Here is a 24,909-nt window from a genome sequence, read left to right as displayed (position 1 = left end):
TTCTTCTTCCTCGCCCAGTACATGTGGTGGGAGTGTCTTTAGAGGACGAGCTGGACAGTTACACTACAGAATAGGAGAGAAGGTAGATTGTACAGAAACAATTCAGTTGCTAGGCTTAGTAGTGGGGTAATAATTGCTTTTGTATTGCTAGTACTCTTGGGTTTGTTTTTATTGTTACTTTGACAGAATGTGTGTAACACACATATAATTTATAAAATTCCTCCACCCAGTTTAAGGATATTGAGTGTATTTTGTTATTGAGTGGGAAAAATCATAGCCACATGTGTCCAACTGTATGTGAATATTTGCATAATGTTCTTTGGCATAATGTTTTTGTCTACAATAAGTGAAAAGGCATTCTGAACCCTATATATCATACATTGGCACATCTGTAAAAATAAAACAAAAAGAATGTGTAGATATTAATAAATATGTAGACATAACTGTAAATATATTTCCTTTTCCTATCCCAAAATGTATTCATTTTTTATTTATTTTTAAGAAGAAAGCATATATTAGGCTGAGGCTGCATCTCAGGTAGAATGCTTCCCTAGCATGCTTGAGGCTCTGGGTTCAATCCCAGTACTGCTCCCCCCACCCCCGAAAAAAAAAGAAAGAAAAGAAAGAAACAAACACAATTAAGTGTGATGGTACATGCCTATAATTTCAGTGCTCAGAAGGCTTGGATTAGGAGTTCAAGGCCCATCTAGGCTAGATGGAAAGACTTCTCTCTCAAAGAAAAAGAAATTTTTATCTGTGTTTAATCATACTACTAGTATGACAGTGAAGTCAAGAAACTCATAAATAACTGATTAAAGGAACAGGAAGAGTACAATTCAGTGCAAAGAGAAAAACATTTCATCTTATGCCTTTTGTATATTTTTTAATGATATTACTAATTCCAAAAGTAAATAAAATTTAAAATATTTCTTATCTGTGTATTTACTCCAGTTATTTCTTTCCACCAGTTGTTTAATGAACTTGTGCAAGAGCAAGGTCCCAACCTAGATAGGACATCGGCCCATGTCAGTGGTATTAAAGAATTAGCACGTCGCTTTGCCCTTACATTTGGACTGGACCAGATCAAGACACGAGAAGCAGTTGCCACACTTCACAAGTGAGTGAGATAAATACTTCCTGTATACAGAAACTGGTTTGCTGAAATTTAACTGAAATAAAAGTTATTTATTTGACCCATTTTTAAAGGGACAAATGATAGAATTTTCAAGTTATGAGAACTAACAGTAAAGTAGTTTAGAGATTCTCAATTAGAAGTCATTTTTTATTTGAAAAAAACTTTAGCCACACCTTTTTTTCTACTTTTTGAAGTATGGAGAAGAATAGTAATAATGTATTCTTACCTGGTAGATCAGTTAGAAAATGTTGGAGGAAACATCAGTTTAAAAAGAGTATGCACTGGTCAGTCTTACTTCACAACTGTGAAAACTGAGTAACAGGAAACCTTAATTGAGTTCACACAGGTGCTTAATGTCAGGAATAGCTCCAAAAAGCAAATTTTCTGACAGTCTAATTCTTTGTGGAGTATTATGTTAGCCCTAAGAAGTACATATAGAAATTTAGCTTTGTTGCTATGTAGCTCCATTTTATTTTTTACAACTTACAGATTAGTGCTCCAAATAATAAACACAATATACACAAATACACAAATACAATATACACAAATATGTCATAAAATTCTCATTATTTTACCATTGAATTTATCAGATCTTACTAACTTCACTGATGATTTCACTACCTTCCCAAATGTTTTTGTAATTTTAGCCTATTGAGAGAACTGCACTGTCCACCTGGAAAAATAAAGTACTATTTTCTTTTAATTCAGGGATGGCATAGAGTTTGCCTTTAAATACCAAAATCAAAAAGGACAAGAATATCCACCTCCTAATCTGGCTTTTCTTGAAGTACTAAGTGAATTTTCTTCTAAACTTCTTCGACAGGACAAAAAGACAGTGTAAGTTACACATTCAAATAGACATGGTTTTTATAATAATACTATTGAAAATTTTAAATGTGAGTTTTTAATTGTACATAGTAAGCTTCATCATGTTTTTAAAAAGTTTTAATCATCTAGCTATACTGCCAGCTCCAGGAGTTTTAAGGTCCTGCAGCTGTCTTCCAAGTTTTCTACAAATGTTCTTTCACAGCTTTTAGTAACCTACAAAATGTGAGATGAAATTAAGCACTTGAAAGGTGTATGAACATTGGCTGAGATATTTATGACCCTCTGTACTTTTACTTGTTTCAAGAAGATTAACTTTCGCTAGGCATGGTGGGACATATTTGTAATTCCAGCATTTGAGAGGCAGAGGGAGGAAGGGAGAGGAGGGAGGGATGCTATACATTTGTACCTCATTCCTCCCATGTTGGTGTCCCTTTTTGCATCCATCCATATTGCCTCTATATCCATATAATAATGTAGTTTTTATTTTCATTTTGTTTTAGTTTTCATACTAAGATATAAGAGCATTCTAAACTTATCTCTATACTTACACTTACCTGTGAGTTTCATATCATTCAGTATTTTTTGTCTCTTTTCTTACCCCTTGAAGAACACTGCTTAGCGTTTCTGGTTGGGCTGTCCAGTAAAGATGTAACCTCTTAGCTTTTGTGTGAGATGTCTGTGTCTCTCCTTCTACCTTTGCTCGATAAAGCATTTCCGTCTGAAGTTTTCTTCTTTTAATATTGTGAAGATATTCTTCTATACTGTAAAGTTTATTTTGTTGTTGGGTTTTTTTGTGTGCTGGGGTTTGAGCTCAGGTCCTCACTCTTGCTAGGCAGGTGCTCTACCATTTTAGGCACTCCACCAGCCCTATTTTGTGATCGGGTCTCAAGAACTGTTTGTCCCAGGCTGAGTTTGAACGACAATCCTCCTTATCTCTGCCTCCTGATTAGCTAGGATTGCAGGCATGAGCCATCAGTGGTAGGCTACTGAGAGGTTGTCTGTCAGAACTAGGATATCCACACGTTTGTTTCTCTTCTTGCTCCCTTGAGAATCTTTTCTTTCACTTTTGAGAGAATTTATTTATAATTTTATGTCTTGTGGTATCCTTGGTAGAGTTAAATCAGATTGGTGACCCTTGACCTTTTTGTACTGGATATTTATATTCTCTAGTTTTGGGGAGTTCTTTTTATTATTTTTTCACATAAGTTATATTCTTTGGCATTTTCAAGTCCTTGAAACCCTAGTAACCTGAATATTTGGTATTTCAGTACTGTCCCAAAGTTCCTATAAGCTTTCTTCATTCCACTTTCGTTTTTTTTGTTCCAACTGTGTGTTTTCAGATAGCCTGTCTTCTAGTTCACAAATTTTTGATCTGTCCTGGTATTGATAATTTATCATAATTGAAATTTCACTTGTGTATTTTTTGACTTCTGTCTCCCTGTTTCTTTGTTACAGTATTGATCTACTTCTCTGTGTTCTTGAAGTTCATTGAGTTTCCCTAAAGCAGCTGTTTTAAACTCTCCTTTAGAGTTCATCCATACGTTATTTGATAAGTTTCTGGTGCCTTATTTTGACAGTTAGGTGAGATCATAGTTCCCTAAAAGTTTTGTTGTTGTTTGTTTTGTGTTGTGCAATGCTGGGGATCAAATCCAAAGCTTTGCAGATGCCAGGCTAGTGCTCTACCACTGAGCTGCATCCCCAGCTCCTGATACTTCTTGATGTACAATGTTGTCTGCATTTTGAGACAGTGGGTATTTATTTCAGTCTTCATAATCTGACCTTTTTTTTTTTTTTTTGTCTGTGTTTTTACTACTGGATGCCACTGTGTTTCCAGGTTTGCTGTGAGTCCACTATTGGTGTATTATGGCTGTTTCAGTCCTAGGGGGCAATCCAGGCCCAGGTTTGCCCCAGATTTGCATTTGGTATGTTCTGCAGCATGAACTGGAGGAATATCTACAATGGGTAGTCCCTCCCTTCTCCCTCTCCTTAGGGTCAGGCTTCAGATTCTTCCACTCAGGGTGACTCTTCAGTATCACCTTGGAGGGACCAACCCCAGGCTCCTGTGTCATGCCCGTGGCTACCAGTGTTACAGTGTGTGTCACCCCCTGAGCCCTTTGCCCACTAAGGCTGACTGACACTAAGCTGGGCTACACCTAAAACAGGAAATTTCATAGTCTGGGGGAAAGAGTGGGCCTGGACTGGCTGTGATGTGGGCCAAAATGTAAGGCAGTCCTGCTATTGTGCAGATCTTTACTTAGCACCAGGGCAGGTTTAGAGCCTCCATCTGCAGGCTCTTGCCTATGATGGTTTTTGTTTGCTGCTTAGTGCTGAGTCTTACTATAGCAAGCCCACCTCTGAGCGTCAAGGCAAAGTCTTATGCTAGCTTTTGTGCCCTGCTTCCCAGCAAATAGAACCTTGATTCCACCTCTGTTGCTTCAGGTTGGGAGAGGAGTAATAGAAGCACTCTCTTAACCACAGGGCTAATGCAGTTCTTACAGCTTAGTCTGTGCATATGTCATGGGGGTCTGTCTAGCACTTGAGTTTCACTATAGTGGTCTTGGTACTCGGTTTCAAGTCTAAGGATGAAGCTTAGACTTGGGACAAGCTCTCCCCACTGATTGGAATTGGGGGAAACAGTGGCATGGGCAGCTCTTTTCTTCCTACCTTTTCCAATGCGTCTTTTCTTAATATACCAAATTCAAGTACTATAGTCTCTCACCTGGTTTCCTCAGTTCTTGTGAAGGGAGGTAGTCTGGTATGTGAATAGTTGCTCAGGTTGGTATACCTGTGGAGAAGTAATGCTGAAAGATCTTATTCAGCCACTATCTTGCTACCACCTCTATGAATCTAAAAACCTTAGTCATTTTTTCCTATTCCTTTCTCTCTTTTCTTGGTTTTCCCATCATACATGTCAGTACTCTTAATGGTGTCTCACATTTCTCTCAGGCTCTGTTTATCTTCTTTTTTCTGTCTTCACATTGGATCACATCTTGATGTATCTTCAAGTTTGCTATTTTTTTTTTTTGGCCAGTTTTATTCTGTTGTTGAACCCCTGTATTATATGTCTTTTTTTCTTTTTATTCATAATCTCTATTTGATGAGGGATATTTTCATCACACCTCTAATTTTTAGTTCTTTGGTTGTTTTTATGTCAATTACTTTGCAATCTTTGTGGGCCAGCTTTCTATTACTTGCTTTTTTTCCTACATGTACATCTGTATCCCTGGTTTTTTTCCATGTCTAAATTTATTTTTGGACATTTTAGATACTGTGTTACAAATACATAGTAAAGTAACTATTTACCTACTTTTGATGCTGATTATCTGCCCTCCTAGACATTTACTGTTGTTTGGTTACTTGGATGAACAAACTGTGTGAAATCTGTTTCCTCTGCCTTGTAAGCCTCTGATGTCCCTGCTCAGATCCATTTTCCTTTTTAACATTTGACATGGCTATCTATAAGTAACCCCTGGATCAGCATAAGCCACTTATTGATCAGAGGTTGTGCATAAGCTCCCTCAGCTAGTTAGATGTTTGCCCTTATGGTTGGATGGTTGTGTGACTTGTCTTAATTCATGGTGTTTACATTTTTGCCCATGTTTTAAGCCAGAGATTGCTCCTGGAACAGGCATCCTTGGCATGTATAATCTTCTAGGCAGCCAGTGAAACAGTTTTTATTTTTAGGCCTAGCTTTCTAGAAGTTTCCCCTAGGTCAGAATAGATTATTGTTCAACCAATATTTAGTTAGAGGCTATGTTTAATACCTTTTTGCTAGTAATAAATCTGTGTTCGCAGATTTGTTGGAGCTTGGAGAATGCTTTCAAGCCTGCCCCATTCCCTGCCCTATTTGCCCATAAGTGAGTACAGCTTAGTGTGTGTGTATAGCTTTCCCAACTCCCAGGATCTTTTTAAGCTGTTACAAATCAGTTTAATGAATAAACTCAAATTTTGAAGCCTATAAACAATAGATTCTTACTTTAAGCATAGCACTTATATAAGCAGGGTAATAACAAAATGAGATGTTATCCTTCTTTTACATAAGAATAAACATTTGAAAGGAGGAAAGAAAAAAAAAGACTAAACATTTGAAATACCAAATTAGCCCAGCTGCCTTTCCCCCTGCCCCCAAACTCAGGGCCTTGCACTTGCTACTTGCTCTTCCACTGAGCTAAATCCCCAGCCCAGCGGCCCATTAATAACCACCTGGGATTGGTAATAAAGCATTCTTCCAGTGCTGACGTGGGAAAAAAAATTTAGAACAATATAAGCACACTGGAGGATGAAGTAGGCTGTACTCAAATTCAGTTGGAGCTCTCTAAGAACCACTTTCTTTTTGAGGGGAGGGGGTTGTTCCCTTAAGAAATAAAAATATATATTTAAGATATATAGGGTTTTGATATACTTACATGTGTACTGATTGCTACAGTCAAGCTGATTAACATGTCCACTTCCAGGAAATGATTGATACCCAGGAGGGCTCTTCTTGGCTGTCTCTTTCCCTTGTTCTCTGTTAGCTTCTGGATTCTCAGCTGTCACTTGTTGGTAATATCAAAGAGTTACGAGCACCCTCTTACTGGCCCCCCATCAGGATTCCTATTGCTTTCAACAAGATCCTTAGGAAAGGAATTTTCTGTACTCTTACTTCAAATAAAAGTCAGTTATGTACCTTTTTTCCTTCACCACCCCCACTCCCCAGACACAGCTAGAGGGCATCTTCCTTGCAGTCTGCTTCAGACCCTGGGAAAAACTTTTAACATTTTGCCACTGAAGGGGGAAAGAGGGGCGGATGAGATATGGGACATCATCCCTCTTCTAAAATAGTACTTCTGCTCTCTGAGTAGGAAAAACCTCTGGTTCTCAGCTTGCCTCTTTCAGGTGAAGTAGAGATGTGGGGCATTTAAAACTCTAGTATTCTCAGTCTGCTGTTCTGTCCCATGAGTTGATGCTGTGTAGGAGAAAGGAGCCTCAAATCTTTCCAATTCAGAATCGAGCTTCTGCAACACAGAGCTGGGGGTAATGAGAAAGGCAAATGGTGTGCTTCTTCCTCTCCAGTATCCCAAGACTGGGAGTTGGAGAGAGAGAGTTCCCATCCTCTTATCTCCCTGCCTGGAGTAGTTTCCACAACACAGAGCTATAATGAGGAAGAAGGGACAAGGAAAGTAACAAGCTGTGGTTCAAATGCTTACCAGTGCTTAATTATCATAGCATTGTTGTACTGGGGGTACATTGTGACATTTACAGAAGTGCTTATAATAATCAGCACTTACTATTACCAAGGTTCAGATTTTCTTGAGTAAATTTTTCTCCATTTGCTATATGCTCTTAAAATAATTCCTGAAGACATTAAATTGTGGTGTTTTTAAATTTCTACCACTTCAAAGGTTATTTTGCTGGGGTAAGGGTATGCCAGCTCCCTCCTTCACCATTCTAGAAATCTTCTGATTTCAGCATTGAAAGAAACTCAGTAATCTCTTTGAGCCAAAATTCTGATTTTCTTTTTTATTATTGATACTTGAAAGCAAAAAAAGTAATACAGGAGAGAATCAACACACAGGGTTTGAAATTATTCTAGTTATGTGTGAAGCAAAACTAAATAAATGATGCATAAAGAGTTTACATGAAAATCACTGCTGCTTGTATTGTGTTTCTAGTCATTCATATCTTGAGAAATTCCTTACTGAGCAGATGATGGAACGGAGGGAAGATGTATGGCTTCCACTCATCTCCTATAGAAATTCATTAGTAACTGGGGGTGAAGATGATAGAATGTCTGTTAACAGTGGAAGTAGCAGCAGCAAAACTTCATCAGTAAGGAATAAGAAAGGACGGCCCCCACTTCACAAAAAACGAGTAGAAGGTAAGTCTGCCTTTATACTATGAAAAAAATAGTTTGCTTGGCTTTATGGAGATTTTTTTTTAAGCAAGATAGTGTTAGGCATATTACATCCTTGTTTGACACACTGAGATATACAGGTTAAAGAAGGTTGGAATAGACACAGTGGGACAAAAAAGTCAAGGACCTTGAAGTTCCTTTTGGAGAATAGAAGAAGCCTGCCACAGAGAAAAGAAGAAACAATTATGAAAGATTGTAAAGTTGATCCCCATGTCATATGCTTATGCTTCTAATACATTAACATTTAAGCTAGTGCTGTTCTATTAAAATTCATCTCAATATAGGAGGGCTACTGTGATTTGAGGGTAGACTTCTGCAACAAGTTGAATATGCCCAAATAATTTTCCAGTTCTGTTGTTAGATTGAGTAATTTATTCTTGTACCGTGGACAAATCTGGTTTTATAATCCTGTTAGATTGTGGGGAACAGAGTTGAACTGTCACAAAAATCTAATCAGTATATTCCATATCAAAAAAGACTAAAAATTGCTCTGTTCAAACAAAGCATTATAACTTCATGTTCAGTTTTCAGCACCTCACCTCTGCTGCCTTAAAAAAGTGACTTACCAAAGGTTTTGTAAAGTCTGTGGCAAAACTGATTCAAATTTAAATCTAATGTGTTTTTCATTATTAGGGAAGAAGTATTGACTATTGATGAAGAGCACAAACTCTAAAATTAGAGTTTCAGAATTCAAGCCCAGCTTTCACATCTCTCAGCTGTGTGACCTTTAAGAATGTTATTTAACCTCTCTAAGCTTTAATAAATGATAAAACGAAGGCTGATTAGTACCTGACCTAGTACAGTTACTAGGAATATTAAATGAGACAGTCCAAATAAACCATAGTGCACACACAGTCCTCAGCACAGCACCTGACTAACTGATGTCAGCTGCTGTTCTCAGGATGTCACCATGATCATGCAGTAGTACTTCTTGTTTAGCATCAGTCAGTGGATTAGCTGGCATCTGTATTTCAAAGTGAATAAAAATTAACGTTTAATAAAATTTAAGATGTCTTTTTGTGTTTCAGCTTGAGACTTAGTCTTTTTTAGTTTTAAAGAATGAAATGTAAAAATCCTGTCTTTGTGCTTTAGGATCCCAGACTTTTCTCCAAAGAATGACTGTAGTCATTTTCCTTTGAAAATGTCTTCTACTGCAGCAGCCTCTTTCAGGGTGCTCCATGGCTATATGTATTTTTTCCACTCAGCTTTCCTTAGACGTAATACTCTTATTAGCTAACATTCACCAAATCTTTGCTGTTTTTCATGTGTTATATCATTTAATTATTTATAAATGTTTTATAAATCAGTTTTGACTTCAGTAGTTACCCAGATTTTACACAGAATAAATTAAGACTTAAAGAACTTAAATAACCATATATAATCCACTAATAAAACATTATTATCATTTTTAAGACTGTAGGAAGCATATATGGACCAGATAACCTAATTTGGTAATTGTTAAATTGCAAAAAGAAAACTTGGTCTGTGTGAATTTAAAACATGCCTAGAGCTCTTAGGCAGCTCATCTGTTTGGGGTGGACATGAATATTACAAGAAATTATTTCACTGTGGAATCTTTAAAGGACTAGAAGGATCTCCTCAAGAAGAATCAACTCATACATTCTCTTCCAAGCACCTTTGTAGGAATGGGGAGCTCTCAGTGCACATGGTGAGACAGAAAAGAGAAACAGGCAATTTGAGTTCAGCAAGATGAATGCTGTAATAGGCCGAACACAGGCGTGATCAAATTTTTTAGGAGTTGAGAAAGATTTTCTGTAGAAGATGAGATGAAGTAGAGACCTGACAGATGCTTTTTATCAGGTTAAGAATCTAAATCATACAGATCTTTTGCCCATAAAATTTTAAGTGTGGTAGAGATTAAAGATTTGAATCTCATATTCAATGAAAATAGTATGAATAAATGATTAAACATACCTTTGTTGATTGTGAGCTTGAGATCAGAAGAACTGCCTTAACCAGACAGTGGGTGAAACCATTTTCAGGAACAGAAGGGCCACACCAGAATGTGTATGTGTCTGATAAAGTATTGGAACCCTGGAAAACACTGACAGGGTGTTGGCAATTGAGGAACTTAACTTAAGACTTAATAGAGAGAGGAAAAACAATGGGAGTCATGCTATACTTTGTGACTAAGATTCTTCAGAATACTTTTTTTTAAATCTCAGATTAAAATAATTTAAAAGTGCTTATAGGTAGAAACTTTTTAACTAATGCCTTATTTTATCAGAATATAATTAGGTATGCAAATAATGCTTTAATCTGCTTAAATCTTTATAAACCATCTTCAGAAGAAGAAAAAACAGTTCCTAGCCTTTTGAAGGAACATAAACCTAATTACAGAGATAACATATACACATGACAAATCACCTGCTAATACAGGATAGTGTATAATTAAGTCCTAAGTAAACAGAAATCATTTTATTTCCCCTAGAAGTTAAATGAGAATGGTAATTGAAGGCTGGGCGGTGTGATCAGAGGCTTCTCTGAGGGATTTAGAGGCACAAAAACTGTGCCTCCCTATCTGCACCTGTATAACCTGGTGATGAGTGTTCGGTTGTGTAAGGGGACTTGCTGATTACTCCAGAAAGGCCAGCCAATCTATGTGCTACTGCCTAGGGTGCCTGTGAGACATAGGAAACAGGCCCTTCATCGTTTGAGCAAAGGAAGGTTGAAGAGGTCTCTTGTTGACCCTACTTCCTCACTTTTAGAGTGAATGAATTGTGAGAGATGGACTTGGGAGACCCAACAATGTGATGATACGATTAGGTATATTACCTCATTTAATTCATAAACTGTGAGGTTAAGTACTGATATCCCCATTCTATATATGAGAAAACTGAACTTTGAAAGTTTAATAGCGTAATTAAAAAAAAAAAAAGTCTTACAAGGCAGTGGGGTTCAAACTGGGTAGTCTTACTGCAGAGCCATGGTCTTCAAGTTAGTACTCTAACTGCTACCAGAGTTCACTCCATCTGATGTTCTGAAACTCTAACTGGAATTTCACAGATGAAAGTTTGGATAACACGTGGTTAAACAGGACTGACACCATGATTCAGACCCCGGGCCCCTTGTCAGCCCCACAGCTCACTTCTACTGTGTTGCGAGAGAACAGCAGGCCCATGGGAGAGCAGATCCAGGAACCCGAGTCTGAGCACGGGTCTGAACCAGACTTTTTACACAAGTAAGAACTAAAACTTCATTTTCTGGTCCTAAAATCTTTTTAACTGTTAAACTATTCAAGAAAAATTTTGTTCATCAAAATGCACTGCTTGTCAGATCTTGAGAAAATACAGCCACAAAATAGAGGCTAGTTTGTGAGAAGTTATAGAATGTAATTTGCATGTTCACTGGGCAGGTCTGTTTCTTCTCAGAAGATAAAGCAGGTTACTTCCTTAGCAAGAGAGCCTCTTGTCTGCAATCAAGCACCAAGCAAACGCTGTTACCTTTATTGTCCACTTTTAAACTGTGGAGTAAGAATTTTTAAGATATTTGATACATTCTAAGAATAGTTGCTCTTTCACAATTATGGTCTTACTTTTTAACCACATTGGCAATTACTATTTTTCTGGTACATGGAGCTGTGGAAACTGTAGACAAAGCAAGGGTAATGGTATGAGTTTTGCTGTAAAAATACTAATTTTGTATTGTTTTCTCTGCAATTTTTAATTCTTTTTCCTCACTTGTGTATCTGTGTATACTGGGGTAATGCTGTGAATTACTTAACTCTAATCAATAAGAGGAATTCTCACTGGAACTCAACAATTTTAGTAGTTTGAAAGTGGAAAGTAGGCAGTATGTACAAGTATTACAACTCAAATCCTGGGGTTTCTTAAGGCAGCTTTGCACCAAAAGATCTTTCTTCAAATCTGAGAGGACAGTCATTGTCAGCCATTGTGTAACTGGGGATTGTTGTGCTGCTGGGCAGCCTTCAGAAAGGCTTTGCTTAGATGGGTATGCAAGTGTCACCACCCCTCTTCCTTTACCATCCCTCTTCCTTCATGGTGGGTTCTTCTTACTTGAGCAGCCTGCTTTGCCACCCTGACCTTACCACTTGTTAGTCCCTTTAGCCAGTCAGTCCTTCCCCACAGGATGTAAAGACAGCTACTTAGAATTTCATGTGACTGATTTATCTGCTAAAAGTCACTTTCCCAAGAGGCAAATTTGCACAAGCTCCCACGTGCTGATAAGAATTCAGGTGAAGGTTTGACTCAGTAACAACGTCTAAGTTCTAAGTACCGAGAAAAGATGTGTTACATCCTTCCTTGTTTAACCCTAGAGAAAGTTTTTAGCTGCCAGCCCAGCATCATCTGTTCCTTAGGGCCTTGCTCTCCAATAAGGTATCTCTGTGAATGGTGCAGCAACCTGAAACAGGTCTGAAAAGCATCCTTATTTAGCAGAGATTTAGGAATGAGGCTGACACATAGTTTAAACATTAATAACTAGCACCAGCCTACTTCTCTAGGAGACTTACGGATATTTTCAGGAAACTCACTTCACTGGAATAAATCCAACTAATTCCCCCTACATGGGGATTAGGCCAGCCAACCATGACCTTCTTAGTGTGGGGCTGATTAAATATATCATCTGCTACCACAAAAATAAATAATAGTTCCGTCTCTTAGTCCTCAGATGCAGATCTCTTGGTTAGGCCAGCCGAAGTTAGAAGACTTAAATCGGAAGGACAGAACAGGAATGAACTACATGAAAGTGAGAACTGGAGTAAGGCATGCCGTGTAAGTGTTGCATCAAGTATCACAAGAACCTAACAATTGTGTGATGCTGGTTATTTGGGTATCTGTTTAGTCTTAGGAGTTAAAATTAGAATTCTGGATATGCTATGCAGCATAGGGTAGTAATAGAAGGGCATGGGCTCTTAAGGCTTTCAGCATTTGAATCCTAGCGCTGCTGCTTGCTCTAAAACACCTGTACCTCTGGTTCCTCATTTATGACTTTGAGATAACAGTATCAAGCAGAATTTGGGGGAATTGATACATACAGCTGAATAAATGTTTTATTTATATATAAATATCCTATTGCAGTTAATTATACTTTATTCTAATGAGTTGAGGTAAAAGTTTGAGAGAACCAAAGGAATGATCCTGAATTGTGTTGGAGTTGAGTATCATAATCTGTGTGATCTGTAGGTCATAATTAGAAAGTGTACTAATTAAGAGTGAGCCAGGACTTCAAATTGGGTGAATCTGAACAGTTTTCTGACTAGACCTTTCCCTTACCAGTCGGGGTCTAATGGAGGAAGATGCTGAACCCATCTTTGAAGATGTGATGATGTCGTCCCGGAGCCAGTTAGAAGATATGAATGAAGAATTTGAAGACACCATGGTTATTGATCTGGTAAGGAAATTCACTCCATTTTTCTTCTGTGAAAATGAGTGAGGCATTGGGATTAGATGTTCCTCTTGTTCTCAGAATGCTGTGGCTAGGTGAGAATTGGTAACATTGACCAGCACTGGGCTTTTGGATAACCTTACCTGTTTAATCAAGCCTGCTTTCAAAACTGCCATATTTTGAATTCTGGCAAAAACAGGATCCAGTTCTTCCTTTTCACTTTTGAAAAAATTTACACTAGAACTTTTGGCACAGTGTACTGACATCTTGTATTCTTAGTTGAAGTCAGATGACATACACTGTTCCAACATAACGAATGTAGAATGTGAAACTGTTCAGAATAAAGATATGTTTGAGATTAGGAAGTCTGAACATGAACCAAGTACAGATGCAACTAAGAAATTATTTTTTGAAGATAGTAATGCATGGTATTACGACATTTAAAAAGTTTCCACTAGACAGCCAGGCATGGTGGCACATGCTTCTTAATTCCATCACTTGGGAGACTAAGGCAGGGGGATTCAAAGTTCAAGGCCAACTGAACTACTGCAGTGAGACCCTCTCGCAAAATAAAAAGGGACGAGGGTGTAGCTCAATGGTAGAACACTTGCATAGCGTGCACTGGACTCTGGGTTCAATCTTGAGTACCAAAAAATAAAAATATAAAAAAGTAAGTTTTGGGGATGGAGGCATGCCTCAAGTGGTAGAGTGCCTGCCTAGCAAGCATGAGGCCCTGAGTTCAAGCCCTTGTCCCATTAAAAAAATTTCATTAGTTATAGATAACATATTGAAACATAGTTAAAGGTAAAAACAGTGAAGAAACTCAGGGAAGTACAACAGACCAATGTTTGGCAACTGTTACAGCTATAGAAGCTCATCAACTGCTTTCCCAGTTGGCAAAGGCTGCCTGCCATAATACATAAATGAATAAGCTGGGTGGCTTAAATGAAGGTATCAGCAGAGTTGATTTCATTTTGAGTCCTCTATCCTTGGTGTATATAGATGGGCTGCCTTTTCGCATTGTGTTCACATGGTCATTCCTATAAGTATCTCTCTTTTTCTAAAGACACCAGTCACGTTTCATTAGGACCCACCTATCTTACCTCTACCTGAATTACCTCTTTTCTAAGTCACATTCTCTTAAGACAGACACCCATGCCTGTAATCCTAGTTTCTTATGAGGACCACAGTTCAAAGTTGGCCCTGGCAAATAGCTTGGAAGGCTGCCCCATCTTAGTGTAAAAAGCAGAGCATGGGACTGCATGCCTGTCATCCCGGTTTTGGGAGTAAGTGTAAAATAGGATCACGGTCCTGGCCAGCCTGGGCAAAAAAAAAAGATGTCATTCAGTCTACAGCCTTCCTGTCAGCAACCCTTCAGTAGCATTCCATACTACTGAAGTCTGTCGCCTAGCAGTGACCATTTCTACAACTCTTCAGTGTCTTGTGTTTCTGGGTCCAAAATTATTTACGTGCATATACATGTTCAGTTTATTCATTAAAATTTGAAAGCTTTGCCTTTTATTTTGCTAATTAAAAAACAGAAGTACTGCAAATTAAAAAAAAAAAATCTGTGTTTCATATGAAAGCCAGACTGTCACCCAGGAGGCTGAAGCAAGGAGGATCATGAACCAGACTGCGGCTATTATAAATATAGCAAGACCCTGTCTCAAAAACAAGCTACATTTCTCATTCTGCTTTGAAAGTGACCTTTAATATTTCTGTATATTTAGGATACTGCCAGAAATACTGAGTGATGATCACAGAAAATAAGTGATTTCTCTTTTCAGCCCCCGTCAAGAAATCGGCGAGAGAGAGCAGAGCTGAGGCCAGACTTTTTTGACTCTGCAGCTATCATAGAAGACGATTCAGTAAATAGCAAAACATTACTATTTTTTATTTATGGTTTGGGTCCTGTGTATGTATGAAATTAATTGTGTTTTTCATTTTTCTAGGGATTTGGAATGCCTATGTTCTGAAGTCTGAAGAAAAATTTACAAATCTGGAACTCTATTATTTAGAGCTAGAGGCCTATATACTGTGATAGCTTGTATGGGAAAAAAACACTTTTGATGTGATCTGATTTGTTTTTTAATCAAATGATTAAAGGTCATTCCCTTTTTGCAGTGACGAAGAAGAGCATGTAAATTACCCAAGGAGATGGTGGTGAATGTCACCTCAGAAAGACTGACCCGGAAAATCATTTCTGTCTTAATGTTGAACTTATCAGTACAGATGTGTGTGTTTTTCTGGAGGAAGGAAAAAAATTTTAAATTTTTAAAACAGCTGTCAAGATAAACACTGTTATACACCTGTTTTATGAAAACTCAGCATTGAGTAAAAAAATATTTTTAACTTTATTTTCCTGTTGTACAATTTAAAAACCGTTTTAACATTTTGCCTTTTTATGTTTTAAAAGCTAACCATTTTTATTAAATCTATGAGTAAGCAGCTCATCCTAATTGCCGAAGAGTGTTTTTGGAGCTCACTGGATTTGGTTGACCTTGTAAGAACACAGACACATTGAAGGAAAGAACATAACAAGCGAAGATGAAATTGTGACATCGTGCATCTCTGCCAAAAACCACACACCCTCTGTGGATATGATATGATATGAATTCCCAGATTTTATATACTCTTGAATAAAAAGGTTTATTTTTATTTATAAGTGGGCATAAAATAAGAAATGTCCATGCAGCCATTTTTCCAACAGATGCTGTACACCGTTCATTTTATATAGAATAGGGAGATCCAAATACAGTGCATTTTCTATTGGTATTTGTTCTGTGCATTTTTAGCAACTTCTACCAGCAAATAAAGTATTCTCAGTAAAACAAAAATGTTCTCAAGTTATCAGTTTGCTGTTTTTACCACTTACTTCATGCCCTACCAAATTCAAGTTACACAGACTTCCATATTCCTATGAAAATAATCATGAACAAGTCCTTTGCCACTCAAGTAATTTTCAGTGTAACATAACTGTGTCTACTTCCCATGCCCTTAATACCCTTAATGCATTAATTAATTTTGTGAATTAAGTTTACCAATCATAGAAGGTTATGTGCTGCATAGAAGTCTGTGCTTAGAGGGTGAGGTTCCTACGCTTACCTTGAAATGCAGCTACATTTCAGGGTTAAATGTTCATATTTACGAATCTTCAGGACAGTCGTCAGTGGTTAGAATTACAGTCTGCTTAGTTTTTATGACTTGCTGCTATTGTTTCTAAAAGCCCCCTTAGTTCCTTCCTTTCTGGCTTTTAATGTAAGCCTCAGAGTTTCCAAACCAATCTGTCCACAGCTGTTTCTGGGCTGGTTTTTAAAATAGCTGCAGCAGAATCATGAGGCTTTCCTTTTTTACCAAAAATGAAAGCATTTTTTAAAATTCTGTGCACCCAATGAGTATCTTTTGTGAGGGAAAGCAAAATGGATTTTATTCACCGTTTTAGTAAATAGACATAAAACAAATTTTTCCTCAACATTTGTACAGTTCAAAAAAAGGCTCAGAAATGCTAATTTCATCAAAAATGCTAATTCAGCAATTCCTGGGCTCCAGTTGAGGGAGCTGGGGCCTCACCTTCTCCTAGAAATGTAGGCTTCACTGGGAGTCATGGGGCAGGCATGCCTAGATCGTCCACCCGGCCTTTCTGCATTTCTTGCCAGGGCACAAGCCCTGAGGGGCCCTGGCACATGCACAGATTGACCCTTTGCTTGACAGTCTCCTGTGGAAAACACATGCTGACTTAGAATTCCAGAACACCACGCAACAACAAATGCTTAAAATCAACTCCAATGGGTTCCCAGTCGGTTTGAAGTCAATCAGATTTTTGTATTTTCAGTGTCTCCTTGATTGGTTTTGCTAGTAATTCTGTAAATTGTACATTTGCAATATGAGGTTTTTTTTCCTTTTGTACAATTTGAACTTGATGCTTCACCTTTCCTTTAATAAACTATTCAAAATCAGGCTTGTGGTGGTCATATTGTGCTACTGCTGCTCTTCAGTTTGCACTTTCAGATGATTTGTTTAATGATAGCAAGATCATGTTAGGTATGTCAAGAAAAAAATTAGGATTAGCTCACAGTTTTTCTTCGATTCTGTTGATTTCCATGGTTTAAGAGGGAGCCTGTGGTCTCGGCTCTTCCCCTAGCTGCACTCATGAATGAGGTCCTTTGAAGACCTCCAGTATTCCACATGGCTGTAGAAATGAGGGCTTTTCTTAACCTCTGGTGCCAGCACTCACTCTGCAGAAGTCACAACCTACACACTTTATGGACTGACTTCATTAAACAGCCCAGCTTGCCAGTGCAGGAGGCAGGGACGTAGGAGATTAACCAGCTGGGCAGGTGAGGAGGGCTGTCTGTGACAGCTTGTGAAGGTTACAAGTTTGAGGCTAGACGGAGCTTTCCCTATGTGTGACTTGCATTGGGAGCAGGCAGGCTTATAAATTTGACCTGTGACCTGACTGACTTGCCAGCCACTCTGGCCCTCCTCCCATGTAGGTGACCATCAATTAAGAAACAGTCACAGGTTCTGCTTCTTAATAGAAACAGAAAAAAACCTAAGCAGTGGACAAACCTATCAGGCCAAACTTACATTCCTATCCTGAGTGCCTTGCTTTGTGAAGGTACCACTTTTTGAAGAACAACTTTCTGCTCCCAAGGACACAGTGAAACTATTTCGCCACCCAGGACAGCAGGAACATAGAACTTACCAACCAAGGCTGCCTCATCTACTGGAACATGCCAGCTGGACTCCCCATAGGCCAGGCCCTAGACTAAGGTACTGCCTGTCAAGTTACTGCCACTTCTGGTCAGAATGGTGGAGATCCCCTTGCCGACATCAGAAGTGCAAGAACAGGAGAACCAGACTTTCTTGCTGAAAAAAAAATCACAGTTCTCCAGAAATCCTTTGTAACCGGGAAGACTTAAAACATTAACCTCTGCCAAGCAGGTGAAGTCTTGGTTCATTAACTCCATCCAGAGTGTTAACTGCATGTGAAGAATGTCTATCACAGGCTTCCCTTGGAAGGGCAGATCATATCTTAAGCACCTGATATCAGTGCCTCCAGTGACAGAAAACTGGGCTGGGGAGACCAAGACATAGAAGAGAAGCTAGAAGAATTCACGACAGCAGCATTTGTAAAAAGTAAGATTAGGCTGCATTACAGGTGTGCTCCCCATTGCTCTAGCAACTCAAAAAGACCAACTGGCTGGTGGTACTTTGCCATTCAAAAGTAATTTTAAGTGTAACATAGCCCTATGTGTACTTAATACCCCTTGCGCTAATTTTGTGAATTAAGTTTTACCAATTACAAAAGTATGTGTTACCCAGAAGTCTGTGCCTAAGCACCCCTTGACAGCACTGTGCTCAGTGAACCCAATGGGAAAGGCATTCCTGCACAGTGTCAGTGAGCATACTCAGCAGCCACCATGCTCTGGGCACCTGGTGGTCCAGCTGACAAAAGTTCCAAGGTCTCCTACCTTGGTGTTTATTGGGGGTTTTGGACAGGACTTTTCCCCTCACCATCCAAAGTTTCCCAAAAGCCTCTTGCCTGGTTGATTTTTCTGGACTGTTTTGGTTTTGGTTTTAAGCGGGACTGGATTTGAACTTAGGGCTTCACACTTGGAAAGCAGATGTTCTACTGCTTGAGCCACACCTCTAGTCCATTTTGCTCTGGGTTTTTTTTGTTGTTGTTACTGGGGTTTTTGGAGGTGCAGAGGGGGATGGTGTCTCATGAACTATTTGCCTGTGCTGGCCTCACACCTCAATCCTCCCAGTTTTGGCCTCCCAAGTAGCTAGGATTTGACCCACTGGCACCCAACTCATCTACCATTTTACAGCAGCCCCAGACAATGCGCTTCTCAGCATCCATCTCTCACAGTCTGGCAAAACACTTTAACTCTTTTCAATAAAAATAAAAGATTGTATACTGCTGTATGAACCATATCAGACTCATCTCCACACCAGGGTTTAAACCATAGGATGACTTGACACTGAATTTGCCAAATTGAATTTTAAGCTGCATGCTGACCAACCTCAGTGATCCCTCCTAGCAAAGAGATCTCTAAACTCCCACCTTTATACCCAGCTTTCAGTGGCTCAGTCTTTGCAGTGAGTCTCTCCTAGGTACCAAAGAGAAGTACAAAGAACTTCTAGCCAAATACAGTCTCTTCCACCCAGAACTTAACATTGTTAGGAAGATAACAATACATAAGATCAAAAAGGAAAAACACAAAATATTTAAAAGTTTGTTCCTACTCTAAGAAGAATCAGCTCGCGCTCTCTCTCTCTCTCTCTCTCTCTCTCTCTCCTCTCTCTCTCCTCTCTCTCTCTGCTCTCTCTCTCTCTTCTCTATCTCCTCTCTCTCCTCTCTCTCCTCTCCCCCCGCCACCACAAACTCATGGGTGGCGTGAGGGGAGCTGTTTGTGTTAGTCACCTTTGTGTTACTGCAGCAAAATGTCTCAAGAAACTTGAAAGGACAAAAGGTTTATTTTGGCTCATGGCTCACAGAGTTCAGTTCATAGTCACCCTGTTGCTTTGGGCCTGTGGCAACATAGTGCATCATGGCGAACTGTGTCAGAGGAGAATATTCCCTCATGGCAGCCAGGAAGCAGGGGGAAACGAAGGGGTTAGGATCCAAAACTCCCTTCAGTAGCATGTCCCTTTCACCCTCAAGACCAAACTTCCTTCTGCTAGGGTTCACCTAACAGGTTCTACTACCACCTCCCAAGAGCACAACAGTAAACTAGTACAACCACTCTGGAAAAAAATTTGGAGGCTACTTAAAAAGCTAGACATTGATCTACCATTTGATCCAGCAATACCACTCTTGGGGATATACCCAAAAGACTGTTACTCCAGAGGCACCTGCACACCCATGTTTATTGTGGCACTATTCACAATAGCCAAGTTATGGAAACAGCCAAGATGCCCCACTAGTGACGAATGGATTAAGAAAATGTGGTATTTATACACAATGGAATTTTACTTAGCCATGAAGAAGAATGAAATGTTATCATTCGCTGGTAAATGGATGGAACTGGAGAACATCATTCTGAGTGAGGTTAGCCTGGCCCAAAAGACCAAAAATCGTATGTTCTCCCTCATATGTGGACATTAGATCAAGGGTAAACACAACAAGGGGATTGGACTATGAGCACATGATAAAAGCGAGAGCACACAAGGGAGGGGTGAGGATAGGTAACACACCTAAAAAACTAGCTAGCATCTGTTGCCCTTAACGCAGAGAAACTAAAGCAGATACCTTAAAAGCAACTGAGGCCAATAGGAGAAGGGGACCAGGAACTAGAGAAAAGGTGAGATCAAAAAGAATTAACCTAGAAGGTAACACCCACGCACAGGAAATCAATGTGAGTCAATGCCCTGTATAGCTATCCTTATGTCAACCAGCAAAAACCCTTGTTCCTTCCTATTATTGCTTATACTCTCTCTTCAACAAAATTAGAGATAAGGGCAAAATAGTTTCTGCTGGGTATTGAGGGGAGGGGAGAGGGAGGGGGCGGAGTGGGTGGTAAGGGAGGGGGTGGGGGCAGGGGGGAGAAATGACCCAAGCATTGTATGCACATATGAATAAAAAAAAAAAGTTCAAAAAAAATCTCAGTTTTGGTGTTAACTGTTGACGTTTTACAAACTCAGTAAGAAACAGGAGAAAACTTTAAAGTGCCCTACAAACAGAAACAAAGGACCCTAACTCCTCTTGGTAAACATAAAGTGTTACTAATCCAGGACTTAACCATCATATACCTTCAATTTAAAGACAAAAAGAACTAGAAAAAAAGTCTTGAGCTTATTTTAGGCTTTATAGGCTGTGCACCAGTGGCTCACACATGTAATCCTAGCTACTTGGGAGGCAGAGATCAGGATGGTCGTGGTTCGAAGCCAGTCTGGTCCAATGGTTCATAGACAGTATCTGAAAAATACCCAACACAAAACTGCTGGCAGAGTAGCTCAAGTGGTAGAGTGCCTGCTTAGCATGCATGAAGCTCTAAGTTCAAACCCCAGTACCGCCAAAAAAAAATTTTTTTAAAAAGGGTTTATTATTGAACAGCTGTAGTGACTCAAACTGTGGCACTGAGCAAGTAAGACAAATATGGAATGGAGAAAGGCAAAGAAGAACTCGGGTATGAGTTATGAATTAAGTTTCATTATAAGCTCATGATTTTACAACTTAATATATATTTCTATGTACATGTACCCCACATATAATACACCCAGTTACAGTTTGAACATGAAACATTATCTACAGGCTCATGATTTGGGAGCCTGGTGGCCAGCTGATGGGTTTTGGGGAAGTGACCGGATTCTGAAGGCTCTGACCTATCAATGGACCAGTCCTCTGACGGAGTCATAACATCATGCATTACTGGGGTGGTGGAAAGTACAAGGTGGGGCCTAACTGAGAATGTAGGCCACAGGTCACCCTCGAAATATGTATCTTGTCCCCTGCCCCTTCTGCTTTGCTTCCTTGCTGCCATGAAGTGAGCAGTCCGTCCCACACTCCCCAACTATGATGGCCTGCCTTACCTCAGGCTCAAAGTAATGAAGCCAGCTGACCTTGGACTGAAACCATGAGCCAAAATAAATCCTTCTTCCTTTTAAATTGCTTCTTTCAGGTATTTGTCACAGCAACAAAAAGGGCCTGACTCATAGACACAGTTATTTGTATAAGTATTTCCTAGCTCTAGCTGTTGAAAATGCCTAGATCCAGTGACACCCTGGCATCAGTGTGAATAACCTGTCCCAAGTTTAGCTTCTAAGCGACATATTGACTAATTTTAGCTCCTTGGAGAAAGGCTGTCCCTCGCATTCAAGCAACTTAAAAATCTGGGCAAGGAAAATACAAGGTGAACCAGAAAATTATCATTAATTTTATTATTAGTCAAACTAAGAAGTGCCCAAAAAGTTACTGGAACATATCAAAAGAACCTGGGGGACCAGCTTTGAAGGAGCTTCCACGAGCCAAGTCAGAAAATTTGAACATCAAAAGGAATAACACATGAAATTTAAAAAGAATCCATGAGTCTAAGCTGACACTAAGAAAAAAGCACAAAAGAGAAAGCTCTTCTTTGTTTAAGTTCCCACTAGTAAATGCAGACATGTGACCAGCTATAAATTCAACCCTGCACCAATAACACAGACTCACTTGCTGAAGCAAGAATCATCAATGGAGTCTAAAACTATTGTTGACAGACAGGACTAAAGAATGACACCCCCTCATCACCAGCCAAACGCCAGTGGTTCATACCTATAACCCTGCCTACTTGTGAGGCTGAGATCAGGAGGATGGCAGTTCAAGACCACGCTGAGCAAATAGTTCACAAGTCCTCATTTCCAAAAGAATAACCAGAGCAAAATGGACTGCATATGATGAAAGTGGTAGAGCACTTGCTTTACAAGTGCAAAAGCCCTGAGTTCAAACCCCAGTCCCACCAAAGAAAAAAAAAATGCCCTCCAAATTAACTTAATTACAAAGGGAAAACTGTAACCATGGTGGAAAAACTGTTGCAGCCTTGTGGTCAGAATCAATTACCACTAACAGGAAAAACTGACATTAGGTACTTCATGATTTGACAGTAGAAGAATACATATATTAATTTTACCTGAATCTAACAATGAGACACATCCAAATTGAAGGATTTCTACAAAGTAACAGGCAAGCAAGCACTCCTCAAAGAATGTCAATGTCAGCCAGGCCCTGTGGCTCATACCTGTAATCCTAGCTACTTGGGAGGTGGAGCTCAGGAAGATAATGGTCCAGCCAACCAGAGCAAAAAGTTATCAAGACTTCTCAATTAATGAGCCAGGCATGGTAGTGTGTGCCTATAAACCAGGCTACATGGAGGCCGTAGGTAGGCAGATCATGGTCCAGGCCCCAGCAAAAACTAAAATTAAAAAAACCCTGAAAAATAACGAAAGCAAAACAGAGCTCAGGGAGTGGCTCAAGTGGTAGCACTTGCCTTGAAAGCATAAGGCCTTGAGTTCAAACACCTGTACCAGCAAAAGAAAATTTTAAAAATGTCAATGTCTCGCCAAGCACTTAGGAGGCTGAGGCAGGAGATCACAAGTTCAAAGCCAGCCTAGGCTACAAAAAAAAAAAAAAAAAAAAAAAACAAAAAAGGAGGGCAGCAGGCTTTGTTCCTAGGAGGTACACTAACGTTCTGGGGAATAAACCACCTTGATTCTGCAACTTACTTTCCAATGGATTAATAAAAAGCACAATTACGAAAGAGATGAAGCAAGTTTATAAAATGAACAACTGGAGAATCTAGGTGACAGTATCAATATAATTCTTGCCACATCCCTACAGGCTACAGAATTTTCATAATAAAATTGTTTTAAAATGTGTGGTCACATTTGGAAATAAGCCAGTATGGGGTACTACACCTTACTGAGTGCCTGTCCTACTCAACCCACCACAGTCACAAACTCCTCACTTAACCTCAACAACTCACCACAAGCTGAGACAGGACTGGCACTATCACCCTATGTGACAGGAAGGAAACTGAACACTCAGGAGTGAACTTCCCCAAAACTGTATTATGTCCCCAAAGGATGAAAACTCCTGAAAACAAAGAGACCACCACACAGAGGTATGGATTATCTGTCATTTCATTGCTATAACAAAATCTTAACTTCATAAAGAAAAGAGGTTTGTTTAGCTAGCAGTTCTGGAGATGTGAGGGCATGCGGCTGCCATCAGCTCAGCTTGGCCTAGTGAAGACCTGCGTGGCTGCACCTCGTGGTGGGATCACACAGGGAGGAGAGACCACATGCCAAACAAGCAGTGAGAAAGCCTGAGGTCCTGCAGTCCTTCCCAGAGCAGCACCCAACAGACCTAAGGACTTTCTGCTGACCTAAGAACACTCCACACTGAGGACCAAGTTCCCCACCACACACAAACCTCTGGGGCTCCGCATCACATTGGACCACAGGTGTCAAATCAAGTCAGCTCTAGGAGATGATACCTGAGCGGGTTCTGTCTTGTTTTTTCAGATTTCTGTCATAAGAATGAAATTTATACTAAAAAATACTAATTAAGATTTTTAATAAAGCAATTTTACAGTAAGGCACAGAGATCATTTTAGAATGTAATCAACTCAGCTATTCCAAATTATTACTGGTATTTAGATCCCCAGGGTTTCATTTGCAGAAGGTAGGGGTGGCCTATTTTCCTTTCATCTGTTTACAATGGGATATTTGCATGTTTCCTCCAAGGACGGTGTACCTTCTTGCTGGCCAAGACATCCAGGTCACAGCAGATTCGGGCACGAGTGGAAGACGGCTGAATGATGTCATCCACAAACCCTGGTGAAGCACAGAGAAGGAGCTCATGGACTGCACAGCCTATGCCACCCCACACCAACCACATGCTCAGCTAACAGTGTGAGCAAGCCCAACCTGACAGAGCATGTGCCAAGACCATGAACCCTTCCTGCATCCCACAAGCTTGCCTGTTCTGCCAACTTTTAACTCCCTCCCTAGGCACCTTACTCCAATGCTTCCACACAGACGAGAGGAATTCAACAGGAAATAAAATTAAGAAAATATATCTATTTTTCAAAAATGGCTATGACACTTTCTTCCTTCCCTGTATGCAGGTCCTTCTCCAGTATGATTCTGTACTTCTCCCATCAAGAGGGAGATTCTACTTAACCCTGCCTTGTGATTTGCT

The 24,909-nt window shown here is 39.5% G+C and overlaps 2 protein-coding genes across 8 annotated transcripts in view; one reads left to right on the top strand and one right to left on the bottom strand.

Annotated features, from left to right (window-relative positions):
* Positions 1–17,180, top strand: part of Stag1 (STAG1 cohesin complex component) — a 369,238-nt gene extending 352,058 nt beyond the window's left edge. For 4 of the 5 annotated variants that reach the window (XM_074059900.1, XM_074059903.1, XM_074059902.1 and 1 more), the window contains 8 exons: positions 969–1,117; positions 1,844–1,972; positions 7,615–7,820; positions 10,884–11,058; positions 12,500–12,610; positions 13,115–13,229; positions 15,011–15,091; positions 15,176–17,180. In XM_074059900.1, the coding sequence (XP_073916001.1) occupies positions 969–1,117; positions 1,844–1,972; positions 7,615–7,820; positions 10,884–11,058; positions 12,500–12,610; positions 13,115–13,229; positions 15,011–15,091; positions 15,176–15,199 (990 nt within the window). In that variant the 3' untranslated portion in view covers positions 15,200–17,180. The remainder of the gene's footprint in view (positions 1–968; positions 1,118–1,843; positions 1,973–7,614; positions 7,821–10,883; positions 11,059–12,499; positions 12,611–13,114; positions 13,230–15,010; positions 15,092–15,175) is intronic. The other variant, XM_074059901.1, reaches the window with a different exon arrangement.
* Positions 17,181–24,265: 7,085 nt separating this feature from the next.
* Positions 24,266–24,909, bottom strand: part of Pccb (propionyl-CoA carboxylase subunit beta) — a 56,850-nt gene continuing 56,206 nt past the window's right edge. For all 3 annotated transcript variants that reach the window (XM_020160048.2, XM_074059918.1, XM_074059919.1), the window contains one exon: positions 24,266–24,542. In XM_020160048.2, coding sequence (XP_020015637.1) covers positions 24,421–24,542 — 122 coding nt within the window. In that variant the 3' untranslated portion in view covers positions 24,266–24,420. The remainder of the gene's footprint in view (positions 24,543–24,909) is intronic.

The sequence above is a fragment of the Castor canadensis genome, chromosome 17, assembly GCF_047511655.1.
Source record: "Castor canadensis chromosome 17, mCasCan1.hap1v2, whole genome shotgun sequence".
Lineage (NCBI taxonomy): Eukaryota > Metazoa > Chordata > Mammalia > Rodentia > Castoridae > Castor > Castor canadensis.
This window is presented reverse-complemented; position numbering and strand designations above follow the sequence as displayed.